We start from the raw sequence: 16,222 nt of genomic DNA on the forward strand, positions 1-16,222 counted from the left end.
AGCCCCCAGTGCGTCCCAGATGGGAGCATGTTTTTAAGCTGCACGATGTCAAATTAATTCTGCTCAGAGGCCACACCAGCAGGCGTTAGCAGCTACCGGCTAATTTAGCATTCAAGCTAGCCAGCTTTGCCATTGACACGCAGCAACGGGAGTGTCTTCAAGGGGCTAGCTGCGGCGGTGGTTAGCGTGCCTGACCCAGCCCCCACCCTTCACCACCACCCCCTCCCCAAACACACACACACAGCTGCTTATCTGACAATCTGCTGCTCTAGCACTCTGACCTCCAAACGTCCCAGGACACTCCACACTCTCTCCACACATGCATATGGTACTTACTTAAATGTATGGCTTCAGGGCCGGAGTGGGCAAAACAGAGTTACACAACCTACAGCCCCCCACCCCCCACCCCCAACCTCCCCTCCCCTCTCTTTTTAACAGTTGGGGATGATCATAGAGCTTGGCCCGTGTTATGTCATCGACTAAATGATCCTCTTGGCTTTTTACGATGGAGGAAACGGTTTGGGTTTTGCATGGGCTTTTTTGCAGGCTCTTTTACAAGGCTAGGAATTTGCAAGCTCATGGAAGAGCAGTGAGAGAGAGAGAGAGAGGGGACAGGGGGTGTCTGCATGAGGAGGAGAGGGACGGGCCGGACGAGCGAGGCACGAGCCCCCTCAGTTTGGGGCCTTGAAGGGCCACGAGGAGCCCCCTCTAACTCTGGAGACAGAGAGACGAGAGATGTGAGGCGGGCGGGAGGGGAGGGCGAGAGGCGCCTAGCCCTGTTACATGGTGCAGGACCCATTAAGGCTGTGTTTATTAGGGTTGTGTCTTTAAAAGCTCGGGGAAAAGGAAAGCCCCTCGGGAGGGAAGAAAGCAAGTGAACGATAGAGAGAGAGAGAGAGAGGGAGAGAGGGAGAAAAGAAGGCGAGAGACTCCGGGGCCCCTGGCGATCCCGAGGTGCGTCAGAGTAGGTATCCCTGCCTGCGTCAGGAGTTCCACTCCATTGGCAGCATAAAAGACGGCGAATGGGGAGAAGAGAGAGAGCGAGAGGGGCGCAAAACGACCCTTTCTTCCCTCCTTGGGCGGCAGGGGTATTTTGGAAGACGTTGCCATGGCTACCACTCTGGCCTGGGATTTGTAACGTGATAGCCGACTGCCAAACCACAATCCCAAAGCAGGAGAAATTTTTGTGCTTGCGTTTGCGAGTGTTATGTGAAAGTTCTCTGTGTGTCGATGGGGCAAGAGGTGGGCGGAGAGGGGGTTGGTGGAGAGGGGGAGTCTGCATGAAAGAAACACATCTTTTTCGATTTGAGTCCATTTCAATTCTTCATTGTCGATTCACCTTATGCAACGCAAAGGGGTCACGGCGTGCAGAGAAAAACCCTGCAAACGTTAACCTGGATCAAAACACACAGTGCATTGAGCAGAAATAATACGAACAAGCTTATTGCAACAATAGAATGGCAGCTAGGCAAGTGATGAGGGAAATGGCAGTGCATGTATTGCAATAAATAATATAAAGTGAGATACAAGATTTATATTACATACAAGTGTCTTTGCCTTGAGAGGGTTACGACTTAACTGTTTACCTGGCTCCTGTGAAGGTTACAGCATTTCCCAATGGATTCCCTTGCCAATTTCGTAATGCATGCATTGCACACACACGCACACACACGCAGACACACACACACACGCACACGCACACGCACACGCACACACACACACACACACACACACACACACACACACACACACACACACACACACACACACACACACACACACACACACACACACACACACACACACCCCGTTACCTCTGCCTCCCACCCACACAGGGGCCTCTAGTCAGGCAGGGGGAGTGGGGGGGGGGTGGGGTGGTGAGTGGGCGTTTTACGACTCTGCTAAGGGCTTTCCCTGAGCAGTGGGCTGCCTGACTGGTGATTATTAGCCACACACACACACACACACACACACACACACACACACACACGCACACATATACACACACGCACACACACACATACACACATACACACAAAATGACTCATTAAAGTGGAATGTTTCTCTCGTTTTTCATGTCATAAACTGTTCCCATGGCAATGGGCAGTTATCGAGAGGGCCTGTTGACTCGACCACCGGGGTCTTGTTGAGATTTGGGAAGCTCTAAGGTGGAGAGGAACCGTGTGATGCGGAGGTCCTTCTTCCTCCGTCGACACCGCACTGCGTTTATTTGTTTTGGTTGGATTTAAACACGAGACGTTCTGCTCATGTGGTGGATATGCAACGGTTACTATGAACGGGCCGACCCCTAGCCTAGCCACCGACTTTGTAACTTACTCTCACGCACGCACGCACGCACGCGCATTCATGTTTGTATTACTATACTTGAGAGGCCTCAAAGATTTTAGGGCGGCATTGAAAATAGCTGAAAATAGCCGCAACATGGGTGAAAAATATCAGATCTACAAGCTCACTCACTATGTGTTGCAACGCAATGTGTTGTGTGCGTGACATGGCCTGCACAACTAAGTAGGGAAAACCTAACCTCCAAATGCCTAATCCTAACCCTGCCCACAAACCGAATAACGCTAAAAATCTTTTTTAAACCATAAAACAACCATTTTGCTTGTGAAGACCAGGAAAGTACATGGTCCTCGCAAAGTCTGCTCTCTCAAATTCTACTATACTTGTGGGGACTTTTGGCCCTCGCAAGTATAGTACACGCAGACACACACACACACACACACACACACACACACACACACACACACACACACACACACACACACACACACACACACACACACACACACATAAAAGCCAGACAGTGGTGGAGCGGTCTGACAGGAGTTAGAATGATGTCATCACCTCCAGCTGGTGTAGAGAGGTTAACCTGCATTCCCCAGTCACCAGGGTCAGCCTCTGCTCCACTTAACTATGCACGCACGCACGCACGCACGCACGCACGCACGCACGCACGCACGCACGCACGCACAAACACACGTACGCACGCACAAACACACGCACGCACGCACAAACACACACACAGAATCTCATACACACACGTGTGCAAGCTCTTCTCTCGTTTTTGACAGCTTGTTTACTGAAACGAAGACATACTGTACACACACATGTATCTATGCCATGCGCTGGGTTATTCATCGACATAATATATGGTATATTCAGTATATAATAATGCTGCTAATAATAAATATTATTATTATGTATTTACATTGTCCTTGTTCAGTGCAAAACGCTGCCAATTCAATGTATGTGTGTGTGTGTGTGTGTGTGTGTTCGTGTGTTCGTGCGTGTGCGTGCGCTCTTGCAGGCAGCAACAAGAAGCGGAACCACCTGAACCAGAAGGTGAAGAAGCCAGATTACAAAGTTGCCTACATTCAGATGGTGAGAACACACACACACACACACACACACACACACACACACACACACACACACACACACACACACACACACACACACACACACACACACACACACACACACACACACACACACACGCGCCCTCTCCTGCTCCCAGTCTGTCCTGGTTAGTGTTATTGTTTTAGGACTGGTGGTGTACAGACACACAGTGGGAGGTGGAGACCTCTCCACAATGGCCTCCCTTACCCATGAATCTCTCTTTCTCTCTCTCCGTAACACCCACCTCGTTGTTTTTTTTTATTATCATAGGACTGCATTATTAAACACAACAGTTCCTCGACCCCTGAGCCTTCGGCCTTTGTGTTGTCGGGTTATTTTTGGAGGGGAGGGGTGAGGGGTGTTGCCGGGTTAGAGAGGTGAGAGGGGTTCGTTGATGTCTCCCCGACGGAGCCCTCGGGCGCAGGTAGGCTTTGAAGGTGAGCTCTCAAAGCCCTTCACCTTATTGTGCCTCAGTCCCCTCGGTCCCCTGGCTTGCACACGTACACACACGCGCGCACGGCCGCACGCACACACACATGCACGCACGCACACCTTATTATTCCAAAAGCACAAACAACTCAGACTTGTTGCATTGATATACAGTTCGTGCAGTGAACCATTTGTACACTGTAATTGCTGTCCATCCTGAGAAAGACAGACAGGCGTGCACAAGCACACACACACACACACACACACACACACACACACACACACACACACACACACACACACACAGACACAGACACAGACACACACACACACACACACACATGCATGCACACAGCCTTGTGTTGTATGCCTCCTGTGTGGTTTACACACACACACACACACACACACACACACACACACACACACACACACACACACACACACACACACACACACACACACACACACACACACGCACACACGCACACATCCCTGTGTTGCATGTCTCCCGAGTCCTGTGTGGTTCACACACTCTGGCTGCCCTCTTGAGAAAGCAGCAGCTTGGGTTCTGGCCGGGCCTGAGGGCAAGAGGTCGTCTTTGGTTTCATGCCAGACTTATTACAGGAAATATCGAGGTATGGCTATCATCTGGGCCAGCTCAGACCTCCTCTCTGTGTGTGTGTGTGTGGTGTGTGTGTGTCTGGCCATAGGTGGAAGGTTAAGGATTGTGTGTGCAGATATTATCTATGCATAGGTGCAGACCCTGGTGGGGTACGATGAAATGATCTCCTCCAAAACAACATGTAGAAATACATTATGTACTTTAAAATACAGGTATAATTTTTTGGAGACATAACATTTCTCTTTTGGGTCTCGAGCTAAGACGTTTGGGTCAACAGTCAACATTGCTGAGAGTTTAATGAGTGAATCGTGGAGCTCAAAAACAAGACTCAAAAAACAAAAAAAGATTAACAAGGAATATTTCAAATGCCCAAATTAAGACACAGATTTTGTTCTTTATTTATTTTTTAAGTTGGTATGGCCTTATTTCTTACTCATCCCATCACTGTTGTAACCCCAAGTGCACTCTCTACATTAAAACTAACTAGACGCGTCGCAATTCAGGGCAATTGCAAAGTGTGGTTGCGCCAACGCGAGTCGCGGGTCGCTGCCGCCGGGACTCGAGGAATACGCTGGGAGGAATACCTTCGGAGGCTGTGCCAATTACAATGTCACGTCACTCCTTAGATCACTTGCGTTTCATTTTGAGAGGATTGATCCCCCCAAAATAAGGTTTTTGCATCAAACGGTTACATTTTGAGCATTTGTGGCACCCCTATGGATCAAAGTGGAAATACTTTTGGGGATTTGTTGAGTAAACCACCCTTGACATGGGATTCAAATTTGGGATTGACTGGACGTTTCGTTCGTGATTTTTGGCCTTTTTTGTAAAACAGGCCCCTCCCTCTAACTTTGGAAGCCATTTACGGACGAACGGTATGGACTATCAAAATCTCCGCTTGGAGATGTTTATCACATGGGTCCAGAGATCACGTGTACCGATTTTTGTGAAATTTGGACAAAATATGTGGGAGGAGAAGCTAAAAGTGTGTTTTGAAGAAAATTCAAAATGGCGGAAAATCTATCCTGATGCAAATGGGCGTGGCCTATATGGGGAGTTGCGTCGTGACCCAAGGAATCTAGGGGAAAATTTTTTTTTACAACCTACGGTTCAAGAGTTATAGGCCAAAACATAAAGTGGGCTGTTATAGCGCCACCATGAGGCCGACTGGTTTAATTCTTTTTTTTATCATTTTGCACTAAATTATGAACCTTCCCTCCAAGTCATGTAACTGTAGCCCTTACGGTTTTTGAGAAAAAAATACTTGAAATTGAGTTTTTTCATTTTCCCATTAAAGTGCATGGGGAAATTTAATGCACTAATAAATCAATAACAATTAAACTATTTAACCAATCTCTTAGCAAAATACAAGCGCACGATTCCCGGTGAAGCCGGTCATTTTGACATATGGCACAAAATTGTGGGACTATTACTATAGTCTACTATAGTCTGGTTGCCCTTAACTCATTCAGTGCCAAACTTATTTATTCATGTTAATGGAATTTTGGTTCTGAGTGCCACAGCCAAAATTCATTATAAAAAAAAAAGTGCTTAGGAAGCGAGATACAGCCTTTTTAAGTTATAGGTTAAACAAGGAGTGGATGGAGCAGCAAATCTTCAAATCATCATATCTTGGGTTCTGAACATGTTTTTCCCAAAAAAAAAAAAAAAAAAAAAAAAACTTTTATTTTGAAAAAAAAAAAATATTTTGAAATTTTTTTTATGACGGATTTGACGGATCGTGGCGCTCTGGGCGTCAGGCCACGTGACGGATTTGACGGATTGTGGCACTCAATGAGTTAAAAACTCATGGGACAATGGGACAGGATAGACTTACTGGACTAAACACACTCAATGTTTGTTTGAGAACTACGACTGAGTGGAGTGGGGGCATGGCAGAAGGGAGGCAGATGGCAGGTACTAGTGATGCGCGGGCCGACCCGTAGCCCGCAGGTCCCGCGGGTTGAACCGCGGGGCGGGCGGACGGGTTATAGATTACGACGCAATTATCACGGGGCGGGCGGAGCGGGTCAAACCACGGAAGAAGAAAAACCCCACCACAACACTCCTCTTTCTCGCGCTCTCTCTCTCTTCCTCTCTCTGTCCCCTTCTCTCTCTCTCTCTGGAAAGCAATTGAATGGACTTGCTTGTGAGTTGAGAAGCCGTCATTTATTCTTTTTTCATATTTTTTTGGTGGGTTGCGGGACGGGATTGATTTATATTCATTTTGTGGGACGGGTTGGGGCGGGTTGGGCTCCCGGGCAGGGCGGGTTATGAAAACCGCGCATCACTAGCAGGTACACAGGTGTATTTATTGGTGGTCGTTGGAAATGATTGGGGTCCTGATCATAGACATATAAAGGTAGACGCCTCCTCTGGCTCTGAAGCGTATGCATCTCGGACGCACTTCCGCTTCTGGGGGGCAAGCTGGAAACTTCTGTGTGCGTCACAGAAGGGGGCGTTCAGTAGGCCAATCAGAGGTAGTTGGGGGCGGGACAACTAGATTCTGACAAGTCCTGGAAAAGATGCGCTGTGGTTGGCCAGTAGTCAACACGCTGTGATTGGCCAGTGCCCGTTCCCCCCGGAAATATGGCGGTCACCATACCAAGCATGACGCTCCAATGAACTGCAGAGGCCAATGAGGTATCTAGGTTTCTATATCTGTGGTCCTGATGATTCAAGAACCAACTGGGTGGTCAGAGGCGGAGTTGAATGTTAATTGAATGATGGAGTGATGAGTGCATGGGCTGGACCTGGAAATGAATGATAGATGGAGGGCAAAAAGCAGAGGGGAGGAAAAAAAAAGACGGACAACTAAGTGTATGCCTGCCGGCAATACATGTATGAAAATTGAAAAGAAGTTGGACATGACGTATAGAGTGCATTGTTCAAAATGTTAACAGGGTCGTACATAGCTGTTATTAAAAACACTGAATGATTTTGCTGTTACAATTAAATAAGTTATTTGCATACACACAGTATGCAAATTACAGCCTTCGCTATGTACAGTATAAGTTCTCATTTTTGCGTGCAATCATGTTCATACTTCACCCATTCGTAATAGTCCTCTACTGCTCATGTCCAGGTTTGTAATAGGTCCATTATATAATGTCCAGTGGAGATGATCTCCCCAGAGTAGGCTTGCTTGCTGCTAGTGCCATGATGTGCTTTAGCTTGCATCCTCCTTATAAGAGCAACACACTCTCATTGTTTGTGAGTACTGTTGGCTAACTGTATGGGTTGTGTAGTTATGTATGGGTCGCGTGTAGTTATAATTTATTTTTACTCAAGGCTCCAGAACATGGGATGCTTTTCAGTAGAAGTGGTGGTATTAAGGGCATGTGCGTTTGTATGTGCCTCGACAGAGTGGGGCGGTAGAGTATCTGCGTTCCGGTTGTGGTGGGCCGGTCGAGGCTAAAATGTCCGGGCCAAATTTTGGTCCCAGTCCAGCCCTGAGTACAGTATGTACCAATGTGTGTAAGCCCCGCACTTAAGCATGCGGTTATGTTAATGTGTTTGTTGTTAAATTATCTCTCAAGACAGATTCTGCTGTCAACACCACTGCCTTAAGCATGTAGTGTTGTTGTTAGTAGGAATAAACACAGAAGATCCTGGGAGGAAGTGGACTAAGAAAGTTGAGGAGCCAAAACAAGTTCCCATTTCTACACCAAAAATGAGGTGGGGCCCCCAGAGGCAAAACCTAAGAAAAAAAATAAATCCCTTTTCTTTTTTTACCGAATGGGTTCCCAGATTGGTTGTTAAGTGATGTAATGCACTGGTTCTCAACGTCGGGTTTGGGGACCACCAGTGGTCCAAATGGATCCTTTACAAGTCTGTAACTCCAAGGGTGTACAATGGGTTATTTCTGGCACCCCAATCTACACTGCGAAATCCTCAGTGTTAAATTAACTCTCAGAGTTACAGACTCATAAGGGTCTATTTGGACCCCCTGGGTGGTCCCCGGACCTGACCTGACGTTGAGAAACAGTGATGTAATGTAATGTCGAGCTCTGATTTTATTATTCAGCACTTTAACGCTCATGGCATGCATTGAAAATGGAAATGGCGCTTTTTATACCTTTTATGTCCAACAACCCATGTAATCTTTCTAGACATTCCAGGTTTCTAGCACGACCACTAGGTTGGTGATATTATTGACGTCCCCTCCAGAAAAATAGTTCAGAGAAATACCTTGTTTGTGGTGTAATGACATCTGTGTATATCTGTATTTTGTGTGTGGTGCAGTTGTATCTGACCACCTCATCGTGTCAGATGCAGTGGTCTAAAGTAACTAAGTACTATGTACTCAAGTACAGTACTTAAGTACAATTTTGGCATATTTTTACTTTACTTGAGTTTTTCCAATCTTCAATACCTTTGCTTCCCCAACAATTATTTGAAAACTTTAGTTACTAGTTTCTTTGTAGATTTTATTTATTATTATAACAAAACATACATTAACCACTTAAGCCCTACATTTCGGCAATTTGAAAATAGCCGATCTACAAGTCGCATTGTGAGCTTGTAGATCGGCTATTTTCAAAGGATTTTTATGAATATTATACATTTGAAAACTTGTGAAATGGGACATTCTGCGTGACGAGCACTTTTACTTTTGATACTTTAAGTACATTTTGATACAAATACTTTTGTACTTTTAGTCAAGTAAATGTATAATTCCGAACATTTTACTTTGAGTACTTTTTCCACCACTGGTCAGATGTGTGCCTTCACACCTGCGTTTAAGGTGTGAACGTGGCATGTGGTTTTTGGATTTTGAGTCTCTTCTAAACCGAAACAAACACTAAAATGTAACAAACAAAAAACAAACAAAAATGTTTTTAATGTACTCCTTTTGATGACTACGTGAAAAGCAAAAAGCAAAAAGGAGCCTTTTGTTTTACATGGCCACCGTTTTGATCTGGTCCCAGATAAATCAACAGTGGTGTAGTGTAGACACTTGTTTACTCCACACAGCCACCCGAGTGGGAGCCATCAATCTCGCCCGAACGGATGAATAATGGAAATTGTCTAAACATGACAATTTGAAAGAGGATACATAATTGAAGCGGCCATGAATCTTTCAAAGGACAGACTTCCTCTTGTCTGACACAGAGGAAGTGGAACTCCCTGTCCCAGCTGAGCCCACGGTGATGCTTTACTGTTCACAACCAGTTGCGCACAAACAGTCCAGCCTGATTTATACTTTTTACCCGTGTGCCCGGTGTCAGTGGTGTAAAGTGACTAAAGTACAAGGTATTTTTACTTGTACTGGAGTATTAACAATTTTTCGTACTTTTACTTCTACTCCACTACATCTCAAGGGCAAATATTGTACTTTTACTCCACTACAATTTTGAAAACTTTAGTTACTTTGTAGATTTGGATTATTATTACAAAACATACATTACATTGACCACTTCAGCCCTATATACATTTCGGCCATTTGAAAATAGCCGATCTACAAGCTCACAATGCGTCGCGATCAGCATATCTACAAGCGTACGAGCTTGTAGATATCATTGCAGTTGGGCAGAAACCTCCATATTTTTTTTTTTTTGGTGTAAATTAATGCTGTACTTCATCATACAACAGTGTCACACAAAAAAGCAGAGCTTGTAGCTCTGCTATTTTTGGGTGTTTTTTAAATTTGAATCCTGAAAAGTAACAGTTTTGGACATGCTGTACAGTATGAGGTTTTCACCCTACAGCAACGATATTCTGTTTTTGGTGAGTGACACCCACGTGCAGCTAAGTATAACTCAGGCTGCAGAGGTGTGAGGATGCAGAACACACACACACACACGTCCACACACACTCACACACGCTCACACGCGCGTGCGCACGCACGCACACTTATTTATCTGTGACATGTGTGCACCATTCACGCTCGGCCCCAGAGAGCTTATGTTGTTTTTTGTTTTTTTTTCCACTTTGCTGAGTGTCATTCCCTCTGTAGTTGCAATCACGTCGTGGTTTTGTGAAGTCATGCTCGTTTGACTGTGAACGGCGGGCAGGAACGCTCAAACGCAGCCTCTTTGTGCTTAAACGGCTTGATATAAAACCGAATATCCGGCCTATTTCTCTGGCTGCTTTGCAGAAAAACATGCTCTCCTCCTCCTCTCACCCCCTCTTCTACCTCAGTCTCTCTCTCGTGTGTGGACACACACACACACACACACACACACACACACACACACACACACACACACACACACACACACACACACACACACACACACACACACACACACACACACACACACACACACACACACACACACAGCCCCAGAAAAACCCTTCTTTCTTTTGCAGCGGTGGGTAGAAAACAAGATTGTTCCTAATTGACACCACATGTGGGTGAGTGTTCTGTGGGTCGATGCTCACAGCACCCCCCCCTCCTACACACACACACACACACACACACACACACACACACACACACACACACACACAGACACTCCCCCCTTTCCCTCCCTCTACTCCTCGTGCACCCTGCTCTCTCCATCAGCTAATATTGCAGCAGTAATACGTTCTCTCTCTCTCTTTCTCCCTCTCATACCCCTGGTTTGTGGTTGAGGGGAGGCCTCCCGTTAGCGGGGTTCCGTGACGGCCATTTTCCTCAGGCTTAGGGGGGACCCCACTGTGGGGAAGAACTAGTGTGTGTGTGTGTGTGTTTAGGAAATATGCACTGTGTGTGGGGAGAAAGTGTGTGTGTGTGAGAGGGGTGAGCTGGGAGTGGGGGTGACTGAGGGCATGATGGAGTCATGCCAGAGCCAGGAGGTCCAGAGACGGGGCAAGGGGAGCCAGAGAGGGGAAGAGTGGGGAGGGGATGATGGGATGTGGAGGGAGAGGGGGGGCAGCAGCAGCGAAACGCACGTCACACTCACACATTGGGGCTGTCACGTTCATTAAATGTTTACTTGCCGATTAATTGCCGGACAAATATTTGTTATTATTAACGATTTAATTGTGTCTTTGGCATTGATCCTTGGAATGCAAAAATATACTCATGTTTAATTTGTTAAATTGGCTGTTTGGCCTTTAGTCTTAATAAACAAAGTCAGATATGACAAGTAACTTAAATATGCAAAGAAATTACTGACATTTTAAATGATTTAATACTTAAAAAATATATTTTTTCTTTTCTTTTCTTTTTTTAAAAATATTTTTTTGGGGCTTTTCTGCCAGTCAGTAGAGATGGACAGGAAACAGGGAGAGAGAATGGGGAGAGACATGCAGTAAAGATCGTCGGGATCGGTACTCGAACCCGCGATGCACTGCCAGGCTACATTAGAGCCCAAGTGCCCGGACTGCTAGGTCAGCGATCCGGGCCAATTTTTTTAACGAAATAGTGGAACTAGTATAGAAAAGTCAATCGATTGAATAATTGCTAAGAAAATAATCGATATTTGCAGCCCTACACCCCTTCATAACTGTCTCTGTATCACAAGTTTTGTGACTTCTGTGAGCCCGGTGTGTTTGTAGCAAGAGCCGTATTGTGAGTCCTTGCTGCTTTAGTATAAATATTAGGTACTCTTACTATTGATATGGGTCTCTGCTATAGCATATTGTTGCTGTTGGGCAGAAACCTCTTATCTCCATATTTTAACTTTTTGTATTTTTATATATTTTTTTCTCCCTGCCCTAATTGTGGATACTGCTGAAGGCTTAGTTTTTCTTATTTTTGAGCGGTGCAACCGCTTTATGTAAAAAATGTAAGCACCGCTCAATTTACACTAGGAGTGAATTGATCCATGCCGTGACGCCACAACATGGTGTCACTTCGCAGGATGTGCTGTGATTGGCTACCGAGATGCATGATGAAATTAACTTCAAACTTCGCAGGACGTACTGTGATTGGCTAGCGAGACGCATGATGAAATTAATAACTCATAAATCACACCGCTCACTTCACACTGGGTGTGATTTTATTTTTTGTCTCCGCCAGGAGACTATGTTTTCGTTCTCGTCCTTCTGTGTGTCCACCAAGCTAACATTGGTCAAGCTTCACGTGACACGTGACATTATGTTAAAAGGGTGTGCTTTGATTGGCTAGCGAGACGCATGATGAAATAGAGTCCTATAAATAGGTGTGTCACTTCAAAAGATCATTTATATCTTTTGAAGTGAGGTAAGACAGGATTAATCAGGAACAGTACTGGCGGAGACCTGTGCTCCGAGGAGCACATTTTCTAGTCTTATTACTGTTGCCGTTGTTGTAGCACAATACTTTGTGGACCGCACAAAATTGCATTAAGCTTCTTGTACCTAATAAATCCGCATGGATTCTTTTTCTTGATTCTTTCAAATTCCACTAATACCACTACTCCTTCCACTTGTAAACGACTCACTGGCATTCAAGGGTTCATGGGGTGACGGTTGTATTTCAGTTTTGTAACTGCTTTATTTCCGGACAAGGTGACGTTGGAAACGTTTATCGATTTGGGGTGGGGTTGAAGTCCTAGTTTGGACTCCGACTTAGGTCGATGCTACCGCAGACACTTAGCAGACTTACATTCCTTACTTGGTTCAGTAAACCTTTGTCCGTGCGGCAAGGCCGTTCAAAAAGTAATGCAGTCGTATTAACTTTCCTATTTCGGATGCCTGTTACGACTGTTATTAAGAATGCCTTTCATAAATGTTCACTTTTCAGTGAAATCACAATGCAGCTGGCAAGGCAGATGTTTTCCTCACTGTAGCTCATGTTCACAACGCATTGCCAGCCTTGTGGATGATTACCTCATTCAGTCCATTTTTTCTTTCGCCCAGCCTACAGTTAAATATGCACCAAATAGCATTTTGAGTTAAACCTTGTTGGTGCCTTTGTAAATCCAATGCTAGTGCTTTGTTTGAAAAAGAAAGTGCCCCGCGTCCAAAATTATAGGCATTTATAAGTGGGCAGGTAGAAAGGAGGGATGATTGAAAAAAATGTCAAACATTGATGAAACTACACCCTGTGTCTAGCATATAAATTATAAGGCTGTGGTGAGGCTTGGGCCCGAGGAAGAGTTATTTTCACTATGTGGAATGGCAGCCTGCTTTCCAGCCAACTTAGCTGGTTAGTTCCAGCTGTACCTCTCTTCTGTTGGCTGGAGCGCGCTCTCTGAGCACTCCCTAGAGGGTGACACTCTGAATAATATGAATGAGAATTCTGACCGCTCTCTAAAATTTGTGAATGGTCCAGCTCCAATGCCAGGAACCTTGTGTCGACATGTCAATTTTGCGCATGTGGCCATGTTTTCCAAGCGCTTTACATGAAGCCACACACTGGTACAAAGAAATGATTTCCCAATCAGCCAACATCTCAGAATCAAATGTGTCATCCATCTAGGCAACGTAGTGTTAGTTAGTATTGGCCACATTTACAGAGCACAATAATGTTTTCATGGTATTGATTTGGAAATCTGCATCTGTGTAATACAGACAGAAGATACTTCTATGTAAAATGCTTGGTGTTCATTTAACTCGGAGGGTGTATACATGGAACCACATCGGTTCTATTTGTACACCCCCTGAGTTAAATGATCACGGATATGGATTTTACTATGGGAACTTAGGGATTTATATACAAACATATATGCTACTGTGCATGGAGGCACCATCTTTGGTGCCTCAAAGCAAACTGGCTAGCAGCGATGTTACTGTTTTTAGGTTGTTTTTTTCTCCCTTCCCATTCTTTTTTTAATGGCTGTTACCATAACGGTGTTGTGAATTCTTGCAGTTAACATCACAACAGTCTCAGCGAAAGCACAAAATGGTTGTTTAGGTGCACTCCGGCGCATCTAAAAATAGCCGGCGTGTCTAGAAAGCGTGGTTAGAAATATATATTTTTTGCAGGGTGTGGTCATATAAATTTCCACCCAAAGCCCATTCTGCCATGTTTATCTATAGACAATAGCTCACTTCATGTGCCCAGAGGAGAGTGTCATTCTCTCTCTCTCTCTCTCTCTCTCTCTCTCTCTCTCTCTCTCTCTCTCTCTCTCTCTCTCTCTCTCTCTCTCTCTCTCTCTCTCTCTCTTTTCCCCCTTTCTCTCTGTCTCTCTTGCCCCTCTCTCTTTCTGAAGTAGGGGAGCAAGCGATGGGTAAAAACATTGTAGTTGCGGAGAGGAGAGCAGGCATCCAGATGGTCCAATCTGTTGTCATGACACTGGCCGATAGATTTCATGATGAAGTTAGTTATCGTGGCTGTCGGGTGGGAACCTCATTATGTCAAAAAAACATTAGAGAAAGAACCTGTGTTCTAATCGATCAATTGTTGATATTATTTAACCTCTTGTTAAATCAATCCTTTCCAAAAATACCACATATGCAAGCTCACAATGTGGAGCTTGTAGAACGTTGAGCTTGTAGAGCTATTTTTTCTACTTTTGTGTGACACTGTATGACGAAGTATAGGGCATTCCTTTATGGGAGGAAAAAAGTTTAAATTTGGAGTTGCGAGGTTTCTGCCCGACAGCAACGTTATGTATACACAGTAACACAGAGTAAATATTTTAACTGAACCCCCAACATTAAATTATGTTCTTACATAATTTAATGTAAGAACTGGAATATTACATGTAAGGCTGGAATATGAAAGCAGGTCACATGGCTTTAGGGACAATTCCGGGACACAAAACGCGTTGTATTGTTAGTTGTTTGTCCGTTTTCGTTGATAGGGCTCCTGTCTGGCTGTGTGTCACACAGGGAACACAAATTCACATGTACACACATGCTTGTTATACGTGTGAGGACTGTCTGTTTACTTACACTGGTTCCCTCACCCTCACCGCTACATGCCAACTTTAACTCTCACCCCTAACTTTAACCAACCTCTAATTCTAACCCTCACCCCTAAATATAGCCCTTCTCCTAATGAGGTCCAGAAAATGGCACTCACTAGTCACCAATTTTCTGGAGTTTCTATTCTTGTGGTGGCATTTACACCCCTGTGACACACACACACACACACACACACACACACACACACACACACACACACACACACACACACACACACACACACACACACACACACACACACACACACACACACTGGTTTGGTCGCCAGTAACTTATTGTTTTTGTTTGCAGACCCTGGTTGCCAGGTTTCTCCTCGAGAAGTAAATAAGGTGTCAAGGTGTCTGTCGCGGGGGGTGGTTGTTATCGAACCCCCCCCCGCCCCCCCCCCCCCCCCCCCCAGGACCGGCAGCACCAATCGGATTGCTTAACGCCCGAAGCAATTTGTGTCCGACAACCGCAGAGCAAAACAAGATATGGGGTTGGACCAACACGTGTGGAGTAAAGTGGCAGCTTCATTTGGACTGCTCCTTTTCCCGTATTCTCTCCTCTACCCCAACCCCCCTCCCCACCCTGCATCTCAAAAGTGTTCGCGGCCCACCCATCTGACCACGTAACTTGGCTGTGTGCATTTTCAGAGCATATTTATTTGAATGATCAATCAGTCGATTGTGTTCCGGCTCGGATCAACGGGACCAACATAGTATACTTATATTATTATGTATTGGTATCACAATGAAAGCTCACTTTTCAAGGTTTTAAAGACAAAATACCATGACATTTTTTATATATATATAAATATATATATATTTATTTATTTTAATATTATCATTAAAATCTTAGTGTTTTGCCAATTATTTGGGCGCCCACTTTTAGTATCATCACTGCCCACCAGTGGGCCTCGGCCCGCAGGTTGAGAATCACTTCTCTACACCTCCCACAGTTGAGGAGGAGGAGGAGGAGGAG

The 16,222-nt window shown here is 45.1% G+C and overlaps 1 protein-coding gene across 1 annotated transcript in view; it reads left to right on the plus strand.

Moving 5' to 3' along the window:
* The window catches only part of mrpl23 (mitochondrial ribosomal protein L23), a 49,099-nt gene that overhangs the window by 16,721 nt on the left and 16,156 nt on the right, over positions 1-16,222 (plus strand). Inside the window, exon 4 of the mRNA XM_084059377.1 lies at positions 3,332-3,405. Coding sequence (XP_083915503.1) covers positions 3,332-3,405 — 74 coding nt within the window. The remainder of the gene's footprint in view (positions 1-3,331; positions 3,406-16,222) is intronic.

Source organism: Gymnoscopelus microlampas (assembly GCF_963454915.1).
Source record: "Gymnoscopelus microlampas genome assembly, chromosome: 6".
NCBI lineage: Eukaryota > Metazoa > Chordata > Actinopteri > Myctophiformes > Myctophidae > Gymnoscopelus > Gymnoscopelus microlampas.